The sequence below is a fragment of the Ciconia boyciana genome, chromosome 6 (assembly GCF_034638445.1).
Source record: "Ciconia boyciana chromosome 6, ASM3463844v1, whole genome shotgun sequence".
Classification (NCBI taxonomy): domain Eukaryota; kingdom Metazoa; phylum Chordata; class Aves; order Ciconiiformes; family Ciconiidae; genus Ciconia; species Ciconia boyciana.
The window spans coordinates 362,154-381,736 of record NC_132939.1 but is presented as its reverse complement, the minus strand read 5'-3'; the positions used below and the strand labels follow the sequence as shown (position 1 = coordinate 381,736).

At 59.3% G+C, this 19,583-nt stretch overlaps 3 protein-coding genes across 4 annotated transcripts; 2 read left to right on the top strand and 1 right to left on the bottom strand.

The window, feature by feature from the left end:
* Positions 1 to 451: 451 nt before the first annotated feature.
* Positions 452 to 1,870, top strand: LOC140653537 (interferon-induced transmembrane protein 5-like). Its single transcript, XM_072865712.1, has 2 exons — positions 452 to 710; positions 1,376 to 1,870. Exons 1-2 carry the CDS (start codon positions 525 to 527, stop codon positions 1,532 to 1,534), a joined length of 345 nt encoding a protein of 114 aa, XP_072721813.1. The 5' UTR covers positions 452 to 524; the 3' UTR covers positions 1,535 to 1,870.
* Positions 1,871 to 2,020: 150 nt separating this feature from the next.
* IFITM5 (interferon induced transmembrane protein 5) lies at positions 2,021 to 4,116 on the top strand. The gene is made up of 2 exons (XM_072865711.1): positions 2,021 to 2,861; positions 3,530 to 4,116. Exons 1-2 carry the CDS (start codon positions 2,676 to 2,678, stop codon positions 3,746 to 3,748), a joined length of 405 nt encoding a protein of 134 aa, XP_072721812.1. The 5' UTR covers positions 2,021 to 2,675; the 3' UTR covers positions 3,749 to 4,116.
* Positions 4,117 to 5,215: 1,099 nt separating this feature from the next.
* PGGHG (protein-glucosylgalactosylhydroxylysine glucosidase) lies at positions 5,216 to 17,992 on the bottom strand. 2 transcript variants are annotated; one of them, XR_012042962.1, is made up of 15 exons: positions 17,911 to 17,992; positions 16,535 to 16,802; positions 15,792 to 16,002; positions 14,799 to 15,234; positions 13,581 to 13,700; positions 13,253 to 13,384; positions 12,813 to 12,924; positions 11,507 to 11,579; positions 10,861 to 10,997; positions 9,913 to 10,046; positions 9,556 to 9,651; positions 8,971 to 9,068; positions 6,192 to 6,406; positions 5,962 to 6,101; positions 5,219 to 5,575 (listed from the first exon to the last, which is right to left on the bottom strand). XR_012042962.1 is itself a non-coding variant. In XM_072864156.1 (14 exons), exons 2-14 carry the CDS (start codon positions 16,785 to 16,787, stop codon positions 6,037 to 6,039), a joined length of 2,082 nt encoding a protein of 693 aa, XP_072720257.1. In that variant the 5' UTR covers positions 16,788 to 16,802; positions 17,911 to 17,992; the 3' UTR covers positions 5,216 to 6,036. The 2 variants fall into 2 exon arrangements, 1 of the variants encoding a protein (XP_072720257.1); XM_072864156.1 differs by having other exon boundaries at positions 5,216 to 6,101.
* Between the last annotated feature and the right edge of the window lie 1,591 nt (positions 17,993 to 19,583).

Below are 19,583 nucleotides of genomic sequence, written 5' to 3'. Positions count from 1 at the left end.
CCGGCTTCGGCGGGCTTCAGAGACGCCCCACACCCCTCTCGGCCCCATTTCCGTGCTTCTTCCTCCGCGCGTTCTCTCTCCTTCCAGGCGGAGATGGCCACGGCGGGGAGGGGGCCCGCCGGGCTCTGCAGCCCCTCCCGAGGAACCCGGGGCTCAGGGGGGAGCTGGGGGTCCCACCTCTCCTTGCCCCCGCCTGCCCCTCATTTCGGCACCCTGAAACCATCCGCCAAGCCCGCACCCCGCCCTGCCCCAGCTCGGTGCCACCTCCCCGCCCAGCGCCTCTCCAAAGGGGAAATTTGGCTTTTGAGTCCCCTCTGAGTCCCCAGGGTCCCCCGGAGCCCCCAAAGCTGCCCCACGCCCGCCAGCTTACGCTGGGTGGGGGCCCAGGGCCGCGGGGGGCCGTGCCACCCACCGGGGGGGTCTGAGCCGGGGGGGCGGGGGGAGCCGAGTCCCCTCCCCGGCCGGGCTCGGTTTCGTTTCCGCAGCGCTCCCGGCTCCGGCCCCGGCCCCCGCTCGGCCCGGCCATGAAGCCGCGGCAGGCGGAGGTGTCCGTGCCGCTGCAGCCCCCCGGGGGGGGGCCGAGCCCCGCCGCCGGCCCCGCCGAGCAGCCCCGCGACTACGTGCTCTGGTCGCTCTTCAACGTCCTGCTGGGCTACGGGCTCGCCTACCTGGGCTGCCTCTGCTTCCCCGCGCTCGTCTACTCCATCAAGGTGAGGGGGGGGCGGTCCCAGGGACCCCCACCCGCCACGCCCGCTCCGCTGGCCAAACCGGCCCGGGACCCAGCCCGTGTCCCCCGTCCCCCCCCCCCCACCAGCTCCTCCCGGGAGCCCCCGACCCGGTCCCCAGAGCCAACCCGGCCCAGGACCCCCGACCCGTCCCGACCCGGGACCCCCCCCGCCTGAGACACCCACCCCCCCCCGACCCAGCCGCCTCCGACACCACCCCTGCGCTGAGGGAGACACCCACCCCCACCCCCGATCCGGTCCCCCGACCCAGCCCGACCCGGACCCTTCCCCGGCCAGGGAGCCCCACTCCCCGGGACCCCCCGCCACCGACCCGGGACCCCCGATGCTCCCCCGCCCTAGCCTGCCCCAGCCCCCTCTCCTGTCCCGGCACCCCCGGATCCCGTCTCCCATCCCAGACCCCCGATGCCACCCTGCCCTGGGACCCCCCCGGTCCGGTCCCCTGCCGAGCCTGCCCACCCTGAGAGCCGGGACTGTGGGTGGGGGGAACGGGCAGTGCCCGGGGGCTTCACCCCCGGGCCCGGGCAGCCCTGAGGTCCCAGCACAGCCCTGGGCTGTGCTGGGTCACCCCTGGGCCGGGCCGGGCCCCCAACGGGGTCCCCCCCTGCTGAGCCCCCCATTTGCCCCCCCAGGCCCGCGACTGCAAGGTGCTGGGGGACCTGGAGGGTGCCCGGCGGCACGGTGCCCGTGCCAAGGTGTTGAATATCATCTGCTCCCTGCTCATGGTCCTCGCCGTGGTGACCGTCATCATCATCGCCATCGTCGCCATCACCATCAGGCCCACCACCTGACCGCCGCATGGCCACCGACCTGCTTGCTGCCACCCCGCGGGGTGCTTCTCCTGCCTGTCCCCCCCCCCCGAAACGTCCCCGTGTCCCCACTTCGGCCGCATGGCACAGGGGGAAGGAGCGCGGCGCCCTGACCCCTCGCCGCCTGCGCCCCGGGGTGTCCCAGCACGGCCACTGCATGGAGGGGCGTGGGGGGGCCAGGCTGGCACGCGGGGGACAGCCCCCCTTTCTTCTTCGCTTGTGCCCCTCAGCAGGGAGCTGCTGGGCTTCCCGGTGTTTAACTGAGCTGCAGCGCCTGTGTAGGTCACTGTTGCCACAAATAAAGCTCGCCCTGCCAAACCCCCTTGCCTGTCGCCTTTTTCACAGCGGGGAAGGAGAAGAGGGTCCTTGCGCACCTTCGGGACAGCCTCCTCCTCCCGCTGCCGGCTCCACGGCTCTCTGCCTCCTTCCCTGCTGCGGCGCAGAGCACTTCCAGCCCAGATCCCAGATAAGTTTCTTCCTAAAAGTTTAGGCATGGCAGCGCCGAGAAAAAAAAATGATCTGTGTTTTTCTGGCCGTACACCCCCCATCCCACCACACAGTCCCCTCTCCTCCCGCTTCTGGGAAACTCCACAGAAGTAGCGCTTCCACATTTTAGTATTCAGTTCCCATTTAACGCACCCGACAGCCCAAACGCGCTGGGAATAAGGGGTCTTCCCAGCCAAGACCACCCGGAGGGATTGGGCCGAAGGTGCTGGCGCGAGCTGGTGCAGCGAGAGATCCTGGCACCGAGGGTCTGTCTCCTATCGGCCCCTCGGGGTGACGGTCACCTGCTTTCCAAGTCATCCCATGGCTCCATCCCGAGGGTCCTCCCCGAGCGCTCGGCCTCTCCCTCCATCACGCTGGAGCCGTCTGTGCTCCTCATCACGGGAGGAAGGCTGGGTATAAAAAGCCCGTAGGCTCACAAAACCAAGTTTGTTTCTCCTAGCTCCCAGCCAAGCGTGTCTGATAACCACAGCCCAGGGAGGGCTGTAATTTCTTGGGTTTATATATAGAGGAGACGAGGCCGTGCTGTGACAAGGACTATATAAAGGGGCTGCCCTGCCCCACTCCCCCAGCCAGGCTGGTGGAGCAGGAGAGCCGTGGGGTGCCCCTCTCCGTGGCCATGGACACCTCCTACCCGCGGGAGGACTACCTGCCCACGCCGTCCCACAAGCGGGAGCCGTCTCCCACCGTCCTTGCCGGCGGCACCTCCCCGCCGCCCCGCGACCACCTCGTCTGGTCCATCTTCAACACCATCTACATGAACTTCTGCTGTCTCGGCTTCGTGGCGCTCGCCTTCTCCGTCAAGGTACGGGCACGGAGCGGGGATGGGAGACCGAATATTTGGGGTCAGCTGGGAGCCCTCCCTGTGCCAAGGGATGGACTTCCCAACAAGACATGGAGCATCTGAAATAACTACCTGGGAGGCCTGGGGTGGGGGACGAGAGCCCAACACCCTCAAGAGGCTGGTTGCAGGTGACACCAGTGCCTGGTAAAGCCCCTACGCTTTTCCTGCCACCTATTAGCGGGGCTGAGAGACCCCCTAGATAACCACAGCCTCCTGCCACCGCCGGAGGACCAACTGCTTCCTCCTAGAAGGTGCTGGGGGGCCGCGACGCCCCCGGCCCCCTCCACCTGCCCTCGGGCAGGAGCAGCTCCAGCCGGACCAGACCAGGGTGGAGAGGGCTGGAGCCAGCGAGGCTCCGAAAGCAGCAGGAGAGAGGTGGAAGGGAAAAACCCCGAGGCAAAGACAGTGGGGCCGGGGGGAGCGGGAGCGTGCAGAGCCGGCAGACGGCTTGGGATGGACGGACGGCCACCCTCTTGGCTGGCGGGGAGCCGGCCGGCAGCGTGGCACTGCCCGGAGGGCTAAATTGCAGGCTGCGAGGGAGCCGAAGCCACGTAGCGGGGCTGGAGGAGGCACGGGGAGGGAGCTGCGGGCAGCCCAGGCACCGCTGCCCTGTCTCTCGGCTGTTGCAGGCGCGGGACCGGAAAGTGGCCGGGGACGTGGAAGCGGCTCGGCGCTTCAGCTCCAAGGCCAGGTGCTACAACGCCCTGGCCACGGCGGGGAGCGTGGTGCTGCCGCTGCTGCTCGCCGCCCTGGTCATCACGGGCGTCATCCACCTCTCCAAGCTCGCCCAGGAGTCTGTTGGCTTCTTCACCTACCAGTTCAGCGGGAGCGATGATGAGGACAAGTGACCGGCGGGCAAAGGGCTTGTAGAAACTCCTTCGCGTCGCTGGTGGCCCCCTCAGAAAGACCACTGGTCCAGCGTAACCCGGCCACCGCCCAGGCCACATCCACAAGCTTTCGCGTCCACCGGGCAGCGTGTGGCTGGGGAGGAGGCAGCCCCACAAGCTTCTCCCACGCCGCTGCATCTCCCCTCGCCCCCCGCCCGGTCCAGCACCCCCAGCCCCACGGTGCCCGACCTCTGCTCCCAGCCATGCTTCTTGGGGCAGCTCAATTATTTTTGTTTACCCCAGGTTTTGGGTTTTTTTAACTCCTTTTATCCTGTGTGGAGCACAGCATCCCTCCAGCCTCAGTGATTACTATTTAAATCATTAAACCATTTCACACCATTTCCGTGTGCGTGTCGTGCAGGGGGGTGCTAAAGGGACAAGGTAAATACAGCTTTTTGGCCCTGATCATGCTCTTTGCGGCCAGGAGAAGCAACGGTCTCCGTCACCCTCGGAGCCACCCAACCTGTACACAGGCCCTCGGGGCCCCCCCTGCGACAGGAGGGGAAAGCAGCAGAGAAGTTTCTTGGCCCCGTGGGGCCACGCTCAAGCAGAGGAGACGGCATCCCCTGCGAGGGGAGCTGAGACTTGCAAACTCGTTGCAGTAAAGCAGACGTCCCCCGGCAGGTCCCCGGCCAAGGACAGAGGGGATGAGGGCAGGATGCAGCCCCGCGGCTCCGTGCTGTCCCTCTCCGTTGCCCTCCCGGCTCGTTTTGGCAACTGGACTAAAAAGATCCCTTTTTTGGGGGGAGGGAACCCTTTTAGCGCCACCTTTGTCCCCAGCCCCATCAAAATCCAAATCCAGCTGCAGCCCGCAGGGCTGTTATGGGGGGCGAGGGGACGGAGGGGTTGGTTTGTCCTGCCCTGCTGCCGAGAACTACGGCTAATTAGGGGTTGGGTGCCTTTTGAGGAGGCCTGAGGGAGAGCCAGCGTAATTATAAGGCAGAGGAGTCGCTTCGCCTCCTTCCCTAAGCATTCCCACATGCTGCCTGGGGCAGGGAGGGCTTTTTATAAACTCCGCGGGATTCAGCCGAGATTCCTGGGGTTTGTCTAGCGAGGAGCAGGGAGAGCCTTCGCCAGCCCCTTGCTTTGCCCCGTGCCTGCTCCAGCAGTAGCGCTGCGGCACAGCCCTTCCCCTTCTCTCCCTCAGGACTTTCTAGGACAGGGAAAACGCCCTTAGCAAGCACCCAGCAGGTCCTTGCTCGCCCTGAGGCCGTTTAGCTGGAGGAGGACTCTGCTCAGCCCCCAGAAAAACGCTGCACTTGTCGCCTGACATAATATGAACAATAACTGGTGCCTGGGCTTCCTATAGCCCTTCAAACATCAAGTCAGAAGGGCTTTAACTCCAAAACTGCTTGAAAAGAGAGGGGATAATGTAGATAAGGGGTTAAAAACATGATAGGGATGTTATACACTGAATAACTCCAAAGAAAAGGAGCTGTGCGCTGCCCAAAGGGGGCTAAAATGCTTTTGGCTGTGTATTTTGTGACTGATGTTAGTGCCAAAATAACTCAGCTCCAGCCTTACTTCCATCCACTCGGCAGCAGTGCCTGCTGCCCCACGTCGCCTTGGCAGAGTTTCCCACGGGGGGGTCAGCGGGAGCTGGGGGGGTCCCTCGGTGTATTGAAAGCCCCCAGGCAGCTGTGCGCTGCGGCCGAGGGGTTCTCCTCCTCTCGCTCGCTGGCAGGCGGCAGCGATGTGACGAAGCAGCAGCGGCCGAGTCTCCCCAGCCCTTTGAACCCCTGAGCAACGCAGGCAGCCGGGAGGAGGCGAGGACCAAGCCAGGACGTGCTGGAGGGAGTGGAAGTCAGCACACGTATGGGCTGGACTAAATACCGCCTTATCAGCTAGGGGTATCCGTATAAATGCAGGTGTTTAAAGCATAAAAAAAGTCACGGGTGTTTAGAAAACTCATTTAAAACAGTCGCTTGCAGGCTTGATTTCATCTCTTCGGCTAAGTGAAAGATGTTGAAGGCACGTGGACGGGAGTCGGGGGGCTCCAGCATAGACAGGGATGCTCAGCATCAGTCAGGGAGCTGCTGCCACCCCAGCCATGGTGAGAGCTCCGAGTCCACCACCCCTCCCCGAGGCCACCAAGAAGGACGGCACGCACAGTCCCGTGGGGGCAAAGGGTTTATGGCTCAGCCTGGGACCCCCGCCCTCCGCCCCGCCTTTACCTTCCCCCTCTGCCAGCATCTGCTTTTCAGCTTGTTTCTGCTGCTCGGGTGGGTAACAGCCAGATCGACGGAGGTTCAAAATGCCTCGGGGGATGACCTCTGAATCCAGCCGGCCGCCGCGGGGAAAGAGACACTCTGCCCTACAACGAAACCCAACCTTTGTGAGATAGGGGAATGGTTTCTCCCCAAGTTGTCTTCGTTTTAGGCAGACCCAGGCGGTGACACCGTACCTTCACGCAGGGGAAACCGCCGCCCCGACCCCTCCAGCACAGCTTCCAGGGGAGATGCTGGAGGGTCCCGGGGAGACTCGGTCACTTTGATCCTGATCTCTTCTTTGGTGATGGTGAACTTCAGTTTGTTGCTGAGGTAGGAGACGCCGGTGACTTTCAACGTGTTGATGTCATCGGGAAAGGCAGGGTTGAAGCGGAGGCCGGTCTTTGTGATCCTGGAAAGGCAGGAGCAGGTCAGCAGCGGGAACAAACGGTGGCCACAAAGCAAAGCGGCTTTGTAGGGTGGGCCACCTCCTTCGACAGCACAGCCTCGCACAGCCCAGAGGCCCCGTCACTCCGCGCATCTGTGGGCAGCACGGGTCCTTGGTGTATCCCAAGGATCTCCGGGCAAATCTCAAACACACTGATGAGGCGTCTGGTGAAGAGCTTCTTGGGTCATGATTTCACAGCCCAGCACCCTAAGGTGTTCCTCTTCCAGTTCCTCATTTGGGGTCTGTGGTTTCCATTTTTTTTAATAAAGAGAGAAAAAAATATTTAAGGCAGCTCAGTTCCCCACTCACATTCAGAGGGTGGCTTCGTCAGCTGCTATGCCAGCAAAATTTCAGGAATACCCTGCTCTGAGACGGGGAGGGGAACAGGGCACAGGAACGAGCAGAGGAGGAGGAGGAATTGCCATTGCAGTCTGGTCACACAAACTTAGGGGCGCAGGCTCTGGGCCACGTGCTGCAACCGCACTCCAGCCACGCGAGGAGCTGTAGCTGGTAGTTTTAGCATGCAAGTTCAGCTTCAGCCAAAACACCTAGCAGCAAGTACCCGTTCTCATCTGCCGTTGCTCTGAAAGCTAGACACCACCGGTGAGGAGCTGGTGGAGCTCACCCCGCGCCTAGCGGAGACGCTGCTGGGAGTGCTGCTCAATTAAATCGCAAGACACGCCTGAGGACTAGCACTGCCCCTCTCCTCTGTAGTTTGCCATCTCAAAGATGCTCCCGCACAGCTCGGTTTTCGCTTTCCTGCCGGGCTGTGACCGAAGCGGGTCAGCGAGGCGACGCTCAGAAACCCACGTCAGCTCCCGCTCCCGCCGGTTTGAAGGGCTTTATGCCCTTCACAGCACCGCTATATGTGCTCCTTCACCGAAAGATAAAAATCAAACTTGAATCCTTTCTCCAAGCCCTTACCAAAGTCAAACACAGCCCGTTTGTGTGGTTTGGCTTTGGATGAGAAGAGGCAATGGTCACTTATCTCCTACTCAAATCTTGATACGAGAGAGCTCTTGACCATCATCTCCAGTCTGTTGAGAGGGCTCGATGGACTGGAGAGGACTCAGGAGACGCTCAAGAGACTGGATAGCCGCAGCAGCAGGCCGGTGTGCCAGCCAGGCTCCGTGGCTTACAACGGGCAAGGCAAGAGCACGGCCTCGAGGGCTGCACAGATGTCAGCCCAACATCTGTGGAAATTTGGCTGGAGCCCCAAAGCCTGTGGGCTTGAGCCTGCGCTGGGAGGGGCCCGACCTGACACACACGGGGCATCGGAAGACCTTCGAGCTTCGCAAAAGCTGAGATTAAGGTTTCCAGCTGGGAATACGGTAGCTCACACCCAGCTCCACCAAGAAAGTGGTGGGTTTCTCAGCAGCTTCTGGCCACACACACAGAGTAAAAACACATAGTTAGTGCTAGAAGGTTTCACTGGAAACCAAGAGGCTGGTCAGTTTGATCCCTCCTCAGTTAAACTAAGAATACACTCAAGAGACTGTTGCTTCAGGGTTGAAACCACCGGGCTGCTTTGGATACGAGACACAGCTTTGAAATTATATGAACAGCTTAATGTTTTTTCTAAGATATTTTAATGCTGTGGCGATGCCAGCTGAGCACTTTCCTCCACGGAGGCTTGCAGAACCACGTGTGTGCAGATGGCAGCTTGCTTCAGAGGGGCTGCAGAAGGTCTTTGCACACCACATCCAAAGGAGACAGGATGATGTGAGAGCCAAGTCAGAGGACAGCCTTCGGGAACGACATTTAGCTTCCCAAATGTGCAATAACTCATCAGGTGACCCGGAGAGAGTCTCTCACCTGTTCCGAATCTGGTTCCAGTCTTTAAAGTGGGAATAGGCCTCTGGCAGCTCAGTGTGGTGGTAGAGGACTGGGGTCTCCATTCACAAAGGTCCCCTTCGAAAGGCCACGGTGCGTAAGGCATAGCGAGAAGCAGTCTTGCATTTGCCTGCAAGGTGGTCGTATCGACCTTCTCTTCAGTTAGTTAACCAAGAGGCCAATGGAATTGGTGGATCGTAGGCTTTAAGCTTCATCCACACTTAGCGACGAAACCAAAGCTACAACCTCCTATGGAGCGGGCAGGTCTGGATGTGTTTGATACGCAGACATCGAAGCCATACAGGCTGGCCACAATCCTGAGCTCATGGAGGGATGTCCCCCTGCACTGAGGCTGTCAGCTAGTGCTGAAGAGCTCAGCGCTGGCCTAGCTTTGACTCCTTTTGAAGCCAATGGCTTTCAACACTGACATAGCTGGAGGAGAAATGGACCAAAGCTTATCATTTCTGATAACTCCCCCCCGTTCTCACCAGTGACTAACTGTCCCCAGCATCCACAGTTGATCCGGGATCATTAATGCTCCTGTTTGTTACCTGCTGGGAGCTTTGGAGGATATTCTGGATGCTGCAAGTGCCTTTCTTTTTCACGAGTAAAACCACATTGCTCCCTCTAAACAGTAAGGCTTCAAGTGACACGTAGTTGCTTACAAATTAAACGCGACATAACATAGGTCTCACCTGAACCCTGTGTAGCCAAAGAGAACAGCTTGCAAGAATCCACCCATCCCTGTCAAGAAGTTCACAGCTCCTGACCCATCCGAGTTCTCCACCCAGATCTGCTCCAGCAAGAGAAAGAAATGACTTAGCAGTTGCACCGGGACTCTCCCTACAGTTTCATGGGTTTGAATATGCTTATCATCGTCACCGTCGCACGTCTGGGGTGTTGCGATGACCATGCCCGGCTGCCCAACCTGGCGTGAGGCGGTGGGTGGGCGCTGATGCATCTCTGACTACCGCCATCTCCATTCCCTTTCCCATCCCTGGCTGGCAGAAGGAAGCCTGGGGCGAGCACGATACTGACCCGCGGCTTTGTATTGCCCGGCAGGAAGCAGACGCCTCCTTACTGCTCTTTGGAACCACGCAGAGAAGAGACAGCGTGCAACCACCTAGCTCAATACAACGATAACCTGGCGACCACAAGTGCAGTCAGCACAGGCTCCAGTCCAAGCGATGTCTCTCAGCGCGGTGTGACCCACTCGGGAACAGGCGAGAGAGAAACGAGAGGCGTTTGTCACAGGGAAGCACCCACGCCACGCCGCTAACCTTGAAGGGCTCCGTGATGTTGCCGAAACACTTGTTCAGTTGGCTCTGGGCTCTCTGCACCTCCTTTAGCTCCAGCCAGCCCACTGCAAACATGCTCTGCAGGAGAGAGAGACGGCCTTTCGCCAGCTGCTGCCTCCCCCAGGGGTGACAACACAGCCAAGGCTTCAGAGCGTGGCCACGGCCGGCTTCCCTCTGGCCCAGAGCGGACATCTTCAGCGCACACCTCTAGCTCTGCACTGCCCACGTTCCCCGAGGGCTTAAACCGTGCCTGACAAACCGTGCCCGGCAGTGACTAACGCGGATGGAAACAGCCACCTCACGGATGAATCCCACCTCGGGCTTTGCCCCTCTCCTTACCCAGGTCATGGCTGGCCCATGCAGCTCAGTGACGGGTTCATACATCTCCAGGTCATTTCTCCGGACTTCAGAGCTCATGGGGTGCATCAGCGGGAACCCAAGCAAGACAACGTCAGCTTGTTTCACAGGCTCGCCTGGGGAAAGGAGTTGGTCAGACCACGTACGCTGGCTGGGAATAACCGGCAGACTGATCGCCCATTTACTTGTACGGGGAACAAACCTGACTCACACAGAATCATAAGCTTAGAGCAACGAACGCCACATCAGCAGGGGAGCAGCAGCGGAACTGCAGGGAGGACAACTCGTTGCTGCCTCGCCAAATGCAGACCAGAACAGCAGCTCATGGTTTGTCCTTGGTGCTGTGTTTGCTGGAAGCTGTGTCGAGGCAGGGCACTGGCACAGCCCTAACGTGACGGCACCCAGAGCGGTGTCACCTAAACTTCAGGTGCAAAGGAATAGCTCCCACGGCCCCCTGCACCCAGACTACCCTGCCCCTAACCGTGAGAAACGGGGCACTAAACTGGGCGCGCATTCCCACCGGAGCCGGCCCCTGCACTTCCCGAGGGCCAGGGGTTGCTGGAAGGGCAACACGGCACCGGACCTTGGCAAGACAGACCTAACTATCAGCGACGGGCTCACAGCAACCACGTCATCTGCAGCCCCGTACTAAACGTCTCCTCCTACTGTCTGCGTTCCCAAATTTCCTAATTTTATGAGCCCACTGATGAGAAACCATCCGCCAAGAGGCAGAAAACACATCTACAAGCCAGGCTTTCCACACCGGCAACCCAAATGCTGCTCTTGGAGAGCAATGCTAGAGATTTTTACTTCAGCCAACCATTCAGCCGGTGCTCCCGTGTTTGAACCCGTCAGAGTCCCCGCTTCTTGCAGGCTTACAAAGAGAGAGCAGTGGCCAACTCAAAGGTCTGCTGCTGCCTCTCCGCTCACCTGGGCTGTAACCATCGTACTCGGGATGATATTTCTTCTCTGCATCAAAGGGCACTTTGACTTTCTTGGCACAGTCCACCCACTCCTCTGGCACAGGGATCAAGAAGTCCCGAGCAACATCAGCTGCAAAATTTAAGCTGAAAAGAAGCGAGGAACAATGCTTTACGTCAGGCATGGGTGGCCGTGACCCCCTCAGAGAGGGGAAGAGAAGAACGGGAAAAGAAAGAACTAATTGAGCCATAACTGCAAAGAAACAGCTACTCTGAAAGAACGTGGGTTAAAGTTTAAGCTTGGGGTAACAGCTTTCATCGCTGGAGCTGGGAGTCCGTTCCTCTAGCTTTAGATGTCTCCAGCTGCCTAATTGTATAGACAGCTCATAAAACGCAGGGAGAGAAACCCTCCTGTGAAGTGAAGTCCCTCTCAGCCTCATGCAGACACCTGAAACAGGTCAGGTGAACCGCCATGGGACCACCTGCTCCTCTCCGCCGACTGTAAAGGCAGGCAAAGGAGACCAGCTCAGAGAGGGGAACGCGAAGAGAGAAGGTACGTATCCCACGTGGGAGCCCTGCTGCCTCCTACCCCTGCCAGATTGCCAGGCGGAAAAGAAGAGAGATGGGCCAGAGCCTCAACAAGGCATGCGCGTTACCTCCGCTGGGCCACGGCGTTGGTGTAAACAGAGTTATCAACCCGGTAATGATACTCATCGGGGGGCATGACACCTGGAGGAAGAGGAAGGGGACACTTCGCACCGCAGCACGGCCGAGGTTTGGCCTGGCTTTGCGCCCTTCCTCAGGGAAGCGGCATGAGAAAGGGAAGCCCTCCCGTTGCAGCGATGCCTGCCCGTGGTGTTGCCTCTCTGCTTCTGGCAGGATCACGCAGCAATCTCGGTGCAACGCTCGATAGAGGAGAACATAAGCGGTGCTTCTTGTGAAGGAGAAACGACCTGGCTTACAGCTTTGGCCGATGGGCAGCAGATACCTCAGCCTGAGGGCATCTCCCTCACTTCACGGGCAAGGTGACCTTCAAGACATTAATTCTTTCAAGTCATTCAAAGAAGTCAATCAAGTCATTAAATCTTTCCCTGGCGACAAGCTCGGCTCCTTCCTTTGCTGCTTTCGTGCAGATTGTCCCCAGGAGGACAGACTGCCACTTCCCAAGAGAAAGGTGAAAATAGACTTTTAAATACGTGACTCCTCTGGGCGCACTGGGGCCGTCTCCAAGCATCTCTGCACCCAGAGCCAGCCTGCAGCAAACCCGGGGGGGCTCTGCTAGCTCTGATCACCCCAGTTCCATCAAGACTCCTTTGCTCTAACCCAGCCTTCTCCTCCAGACCCTCCTCCCACAAACAACTCTCCTTCACTTCTCGTTGTCTGCCTCGGCGTCCCCGTTCAGAAGCAGCCCATCAGTGGTGTCTTGCACTTGTTAGCAGAACATGCTTCAGCAGGATTGCTGCCTGCGGAGAGACCCTTTGCCCTGCCAGATGGATCAGCGGTTGTCTTGTTCGGCACCAGCAGCACCAGATGTCCTTCAAGGGACTAAACCCCTGCAGGCTCCTGGGGGATTTAAACTCAGGTCTCTTTGAAAAGACTTAGAAAAGTCCTTCCTCTCTAAAGCCCTTGCGCTCTGTTTTCTCTAAGTGCCACCAGGCACAACAGCAGATCTGAAGGCACCCATGCTGCGGTATCAGCTTGTACCACCGTGGAAGGAGACATTTAGAGATGTCCTATGAGTGGCAAGGGGCTGAGAGAAGAAAAACAACCGATACCGTGGCATTGGAAGAGAGCCGAGGATCTTGTCCCCTGTTCGCACGGACACAAACATTATCTGTGAGATATTCCGGAGGGCAGGAGTCCGAAGAGCCCGCGCACTCCCGTCCAGGCCTGGCTGGAGGGGCTCCGAGCCTCTGCTGGCAAACCCCGTCCCCACAAGCAGGTCTGGCATTGCAGACGTACCTCTGATGTGGTAGCACTGCTCCTCCTCGCTCCACACCATCCTGCTGCACCAGTACTGAGCCACAGCACCCACCAGCTTCCAGCCTCCATCCTCCCTGAACAGCTTCTCATCCTGGAGGGAGCCAAAGCCAGAGAAAAACAGCGATGTGAGGGAGACTCAACCAGACCCAAACTCAGCAGGAGGACAGAAGCTCTAAGGAGACGGACGTAGCAGGAGAAGAGGTCAGAAAACTGGCCTGGATGGAGCCAACAGGATGCTGAGCCATGCACGAGGAGCAAGGACAGAGGAGGCAGGGCTGAAGAAGAGACCCCAGGGCGCTACCGGCAATTCTGACAGGAGCGGACAACAGCAGGGTTTCTCTGGGAAGGGACAGTGACAGTCACCAGGTGCCCTGCAGACCTTGCCACCGGGCCATCCGGTTGGCACACGCTCCCTTTACCTGTGTGGTGCAATAATACTGCTCAAAGGCCATCAAAACATCCCCAGTGACGTGGATTTCTTGGGCTCCGTAGATCTCCTCAGGGCAGACTTCCTGGCCAGTGGCTGCACTCTCCCATGGGAACTTAGCACCCTGCCAGGAGAAGACATCCATGAGGCAGCCGAGCACAACACCTCGAGATCTCTCCCCAGTCCACCACCCGCGGGCAGTGCCCTGCTCACAGCCCCTGCCCAAAGCTAAAGCCAGAGAGGAAGAGCAAAGCCCAGCTGTCCTCCTGGGTGCCAGTGGCTGGGTTGCGCTGCCCTCAGCCCAACGTCTCTGTCCCCACCTCGTAGCCTTGCTCCCGCGCGTTGTGTAAGGCTCCTTCCAGCGTGCGAATGCGGTACTCCAGGATGGCTCGGGCAGCTTCAGGATAAAACAGCAGAATGTTCGGGAACATCCAGGTGTCCTGGAAACATCCAAGCAAGGCAAGATGGTGGGATGGGCTGGTGGGGCACCCAAACGCTCCCACCAGTTTCACCCTTCCAGTCCGCCCCCACCCCAAATGCTCTGACCATGATTTTGCTACTACTTAAAAGGTGCTGTTGCGAGGGCTCATTCGAAGGGATAAAGCCACAAGAGACTGCTTCTGCCCACGCCTGCTACTCTCTGGTATCTCACTAGGGTGATCTCAGCAGGACCTCCCATCACGCAAGAGAAGGGAGGCAGGAGTCCTCCAAAGCCAGAGGCTCTGGAGAGGGTCAAAACCACACGCACCACCAGGAAGAAAGCACGCAAGGTCCACAGGACCGAAAAGCTCTTGCCCGCTGGAAGAGCAGGCTGGGTTTAGCACAGGAGCCTCAACACCATCCAGCAGCGTCTCCTGCTCATGCCACGCAGTCGTTACTCAGCTGCAGAGCTCCGCACCCATTCGGCACGGCTGCTCCGAGAGCAGATCTAAGCCTCTGGCTGGGGCAAAGTCACCCAGCCCAGCTGGCTCATTGCGTACACACCAAACCTACATTTAAAAGCTGAACGTGCCCATCACAGAAAACACTCCTGTTTTTTCAGTGGTTCAGGCACAAGAGGGCTCGCCGATACCACCGAAGCTGGGAGGAGAAGGGCAGGTTTCACCTTGCTTTGTTTTAAACAGCTGAAAGTTGGTGGCCGTGCTCTAAGCTCGTCACTGAAGCTCCCTTGGGTGAGCAACCTGAACCATCTTAGCCCCAGACCTCAGCCTGGGGAGGGGAAGGGGGCTGCCCTGCGGCGGGGTCTCTCCCGGCCCCTCACCCCCACTGCCTGCGCAGCAGCCCCAGGCATCTAGCTTCCATTTAGGCAATTTGCTTTTGAGTTAGAGGACAACCCAGGTGAGTAACTCCAGGGATCAAGGTGGGCCTGGGAAGCTGTTAGGGAAGGAACAGGAGGATGCTCTCCAACAAGAGGCTGGTGCCAAGGTACCCCTCCTCGTGGGTAAGGAGGCGGCCTCCCAGCCGATCCTGCTGGGTCTTCTCCCGTCCAGTCGCCGCGCAAAGCCCCCAGGTTACCAGCTAGCACCCCCTCCACCCACCTGGTCCCAGAAGACGTGCCCCCAGTAGTCCTCGCCCCGAGTGCCGTTGGACAAGCCGCCGGGGCTGATGCCGTGGAAGAGGAAGCCCGGGCTCCCCCGGGGCGGGATGGCGCTCAGCAGGTAGTAGAGACACCCGCAGAGGGCCTGCCGCAGAGGCAGAGGTCCGTCCAGGTCTACGCAGCAGCCTTGCCACAGCGCGGCCCACGCGTGGGCATGGGAGGAGTGCAGGGAGCCAGCAGCGACGAGCGCCAGCCCTTCGCTGTAGCTCCTCTTCACCTCCTCTTCGCTCTCGGCCACGGCCGTCAGGAACTCCCAGGATCGCTCCCGCTCCTCCCCGCGCAACGTCAAGGCTTGCGGCACGGGAGTCCAGAGCATGTGAACCGTGGGACGGGGTCCCCCATCCACCTCGGGAACCAGCGTCTTCCCGTAGATGTAGCTGCGGAGACAGCAAGCAGCGGGGAAAGGGAGAGCGGAGCAGGGGGGACGCCGACACGTCCAGCACACAGAGGGGACCTGCCCCCGCAGCTGAGGGTCAGGCTCCCGGTCCCACCCGGGACGGAAGCCCCCTTGTCCCCACGCTTCAGCTCAGCTGCCGTCCCACACCCGAAGCGCAGGAGGCTGAAGTTCCTCACGACTGGTCCCCAGCCCCAGCGAGCCATTTTTAGAGGTCACCTCCTCCAAACTCACCGTGTTCCCCAAACTCGTTTCTTCCTAATCACAGCTAGCCCCTGTGGCCTTCGTTACTCTTTTACATGTCAGCGTAAGTCATAATTCTGAAGTTGCAACTAATAAAAATGTTTCTATACTTAATTCTGGGGTTTTTTTATATACCTGCCAGCAAGAAGCAGATTTGCACGGGCCTCCACGCTGCTTATCGTTTCAGTCTAGCTCTAGCCTTACTTTTGCAATTTATTTCCTAATGGTGAGCAGGGCAGCGTGCAACAGACCACGCAGGATGTATTCGGGGCAAGGTCCCCCGTGACCCCAACTCACTGTGCTCCCTGGAAGTCTGGTCCTTGGTTCAGGTCCAGGTCCCGGCTCTTTGGCACAAAAGGACTCTGGAGCTGGACGGTGATGGGTCGGGTGGTGTGAGCTGATCGCCGGATGGTGATGCTGAAGGCCACCAAGTGGACGAGGGAATGGTGAGCGTAGATCTGGTGGGTGGCTGTATAATCAGGCGGCTGAAGCACGTGGCTGAAGGTTCCTGCAAGCGCGAGAGCCATCAGCCTTTTGAACCACCAGGTCCCCATGTTCTGCCCCAGACTCCCATTTCTGCCCTATCTACTCGTTCCCACTGGCAAAGGAACCGCCTTCCCCAGGCCCAGATCCCGACACAGCTTTGGAGGGGGCAACACTGTTGACACACTGAATCCGGCCAAGCCGCTGAGGAATGATTTGTGCTGTAAAACATTTTACCAGGCTTCATGATTAAACAGCGCTTGCCGAGCCTGGCTCCAGCAGGGATTGACGTACAGTCTGAAAATCGCTCTTATTCTCACAAGAAAGGGGAATTTTCCACTTGCTCCAGCACGACTTCAGAAGAACAACAACCCGCAGGTGAATGGAGAATGAGAAGAAAGATACGACCTTGTGGAAGAGGCAACACAGGCAAAGAGACTTTTAACTTCTAGAAGAGGGTCACCAGCGGTTAGAGGGAAAGAGCAATGGGTGCCCAAGACGAGATCTGAAAGGAGGCGGCAGGACGGGGAGGTTCCTGCCCGGGCTCTGCCGTTTACCTGTCCGGGTGTTCAAGGTGAAGGTCTCGGCCACGCTGTCTGCACCGGGCACCGTCATCCTAACGTTGACGGGGCTGGGGATGTCGGCGCGGTGCGTGTCTCCCACCGCCCCGTTGTACACGCCGTTGACGTGGAGGATGTCCCGGTACACACGGGTGCCCAGGTAAGCGTTAGTCACCGTAGCCAGCAGCCGCGGGTCGGAGGGCAGGGAAGCGGAGCTGAACACGGCAGGGTCCTCTTTGCCATCAGCCATTTCTACCAACCTGGGCTGCAGAAAAACAACAACAACAGAGCAGGTACAAGGGTTGAACGGACAAAGTCGGGGCAGGTTGAGCGTGGCAGCGTTGGACGCCGGCCGAGAGCGGGGGCCGCGAGATGCTTCTCTCTGTAACCTTCCTGTAACACCCCGGTCACCAGCAGAGCTGGCTGCTCGCCTGCCTCCGGCCGCGTTACCTTCCTGGGGTCTCCATTTCTTTGAGTCTCCCTTCTGATCACCACCAGCACCTCTACCAGCAGTTTTCCTGCACCCCAGCCTTCCTCCCAGTGCCCGGGGCAGGTCTCCCGCCCCCGGGCTCGTTTCGTCCTTTGCAGCTTCCCTTCTTCCCTCGTCGCTCCAGGCGTCTCCCAGCCAAGCGAGGCGGCTCCTCAGCTCACCCAAGCCTCACCAACTCACTGGCTTCGCCACTTCCCCAGTTTCACCCCTCTTCCTCTTCTGCTGCCCTCTCCGCGACACGATCTACCAGTTTCTCCCAATACAACACAGCCACCTTCCTCTTCCTCCCGAGGCTGTTCCACGACGCTACTAAATACTCTTCTGCGGCCTCAGCAGCTCCCCATCTCCCAGCTCGCTGTAACCCTGCGCTCCCCCTCACTCTTGCATCTCTAGTGCAGCTTCAGTTACCGGCTTGATGGGGCAGGAGCTTTTTATTTCGTTGATACAGATAAATCTATACACAGATATATTTATATCTAAATTATAAACATATATATAAACATACATTAGAGATATATACACAGAGACACATATAAACAGCACCTCACAAAAGGGAGCTGCAGCTGGCCCCTGGCAACGCTAAGCACGGGAATAACACAGAAAGGATGAAGTAAGGCACCCAGAGACTCTCCACGCAGAGCTGGGAAGCCAGCCGGGGCGGCACGAGAGCTGCAAGAGCACGCCCGGCCAGGCTGGCAGTCCCCAGAATCCCTCCCCGATAGCAGCCGGCTGCTGGCAGCTCTCGGGGACAGCTCGGTTTCCTCACGCCAGGCAGTGCCTGAGATCGAATTGTGAGGAAAATCCTCCTGCTGTCTTCAGGAAGGTTAAAAACAACCAACCCAAAAACGAAAGGGGTGCAGAAAGCGAGGAGGGTAGATCTTGCCTTTGGTGTGGGCTGAGCGTGAGCTCTGGCCGCGCAGGCAGAGGCTGTGCAGTGGGGCTCCCGCGCCGGAGGGGAGGAAGGAAGGAAGTTACCCAACTGAGAAAGGAGGAAGGAAATCGCGTTTTCCCCTCCCTCCTTAAAATAATAAATCAATAAATCTTGACACGCAAGTGTTTGCCCAGATAAGCTCGTTGCCCACGCCGGGGAGCACAGAGGTCCTGGGGCTCCGAGGAAGGAGGAACTGAGAGAGAAAAACCAGTCTCTGATGACCGATCATCTAAAAGCCGCCCGAGAAAGGCGGCCAGAGCACGGTGGAGGCCCGTGGCCGCTCTCCCGCCGGAGCGCGGGGGGGCCCACACCCACCTCCGCAGCAGAACCCGCACGCGACGCCCGCCCGCGCTCCCCAGCCACGCTCTCACCCTTTTCCTCGCCTGCTTTCGCAGGGAACGGACCCGGACCTGTGTTGCAGGATTTGTGGATTCCTGGATCCAGATTTGTGTCGCAGGCGAGCCAAAAAGCAGCTCCCCTAACTGCTGAATGCAGCGGCCAAAATTCACCCCACATCAGCGAAGCGAGACGACGGCCCCTCCGTAGACACTTCCCCTCCCCATCAAACGCGGCAAGCGTAGGACAGAGCAGAAGTACCGCGTTAAAGCTCGGGGCGGCCCGGAAGGGCAGATCTCTGTGGATCCAGAGGGATATTCCCCTGGATCCCAGACATGCCTCCAGCTCGCTTGTCAGCGCTCGCTAGAAGACGGAGGCTCCCAGATCCACCCGTCACTCGATGCTACGTCTCTTCTATCTCAAAGCCTCTCCTGCTCCCTTCCCCACACCATGAGCCATCTCCGAGCTCAGCCCAAGCGTGGGGCAGCCCCCGCTGTTGCTCATCAGCCCTCACGCTCCTGCAGCGGCATCTTCAACGTTCCCTGCTCAGCGCCCGCCGAGCCCTGCCCGTGTCCCTAACGTGCCAGAGGGCCATCGCATCAGCGTTTCTCTGTCCTGCCCTGGGCGGCATCTTCGGTCCTTGTAGAAACAACCCTCTCCGAGCAGGAAGACCTACGGTCCCGCGCCCGTGGGTCGGGGAGACGGAGAGCGCGGCAGCCAGACGCTGTGCCTCCCACCACCCCACTGCCCCTGCCCTGGTGCTCGGGGAGGAGGGTCATCTCATTGACCAACCCAGCATTTACAGGATAGATGTTACACATCTGTTCTCCTCTCTGTAAATCCACTGAAAAGCCAACGTCCGACTCGAGCAAAGCTGCCATCAGCATTAAGGAAGCGAAAATGTGTCTCCTCAGTGCAGAAGCGGTGAAAGGGAGCCCATCTCTCTGCCGGCCGCTGCTTGGGGAAGGCGAGAGCTCCTCACCACTTCCTCCGGAGCAAGGCAAGACGAGCCTGTCCAGATTCGGCCTCAAGCCCGCCGCTGCCAGCCCCATAGAGAACAGATCCAGCCATCGACCGAGTCGGGGGGACGCAAGGTCAGAGACCGCGCTGGAAACACGGCGTGAGCTCGTAGGGAAGAGACTGGGGGGCACAGATAAAGGCAATGTTGTTTGTCCTGCCCCTGGGTCCAGCCATGCTAAACAGGACTGAAGGGAAGGTTTTCCATGGGCACACGTGGTAACCTGTCCTGGGGTGGCTTTCCTGCCGAAAAACACCCAAGGAGGAAGCTG

What these genes read in the sequence shown, in the direction of transcription:
- IFITM5 (XM_072865711.1), top strand. Translation starts at nt 2,676, where the DNA reads ATGGACACCTCCTACCCGCGGGAGGACTACCTGCCCACGCCGTCCCAC. An exon ending in CGCTCGCCTTCTCCGTCAAG is followed by an intron (nt 2,862 to 3,529) that starts GTACGGGCACGG and finishes CGGCTGTTGCAG; the next exon opens with GCGCGGGACCGGAAAGTGGC.
- PGGHG (XM_072864156.1), bottom strand. Translation starts at nt 16,787, where the DNA reads ATGGCTGATGGCAAAGAGGACCCTGCCGTGTTCAGCTCCGCTTCCCTG. An exon ending in CCAGACTTCCAGGGAGCACA is followed by an intron (nt 15,235 to 15,791) that starts GTGAGTTGGGGT and finishes CTGTCTCCGCAG; the next exon opens with CTACATCTACGGGAAGACGC. An exon ending in GCGGTTTCCCCTGCGTGAAG is followed by an intron (nt 6,102 to 6,191) that starts GTACGGTGTCAC and finishes GTTTCGTTGTAG; the next exon opens with GGCAGAGTGTCTCTTTCCCC.
- LOC140653537 (XM_072865712.1), top strand. Translation starts at nt 525, where the DNA reads ATGAAGCCGCGGCAGGCGGAGGTGTCCGTGCCGCTGCAGCCCCCCGGG. An exon ending in CGCTCGTCTACTCCATCAAG is followed by an intron (nt 711 to 1,375) that starts GTGAGGGGGGGG and finishes TTGCCCCCCCAG; the next exon opens with GCCCGCGACTGCAAGGTGCT.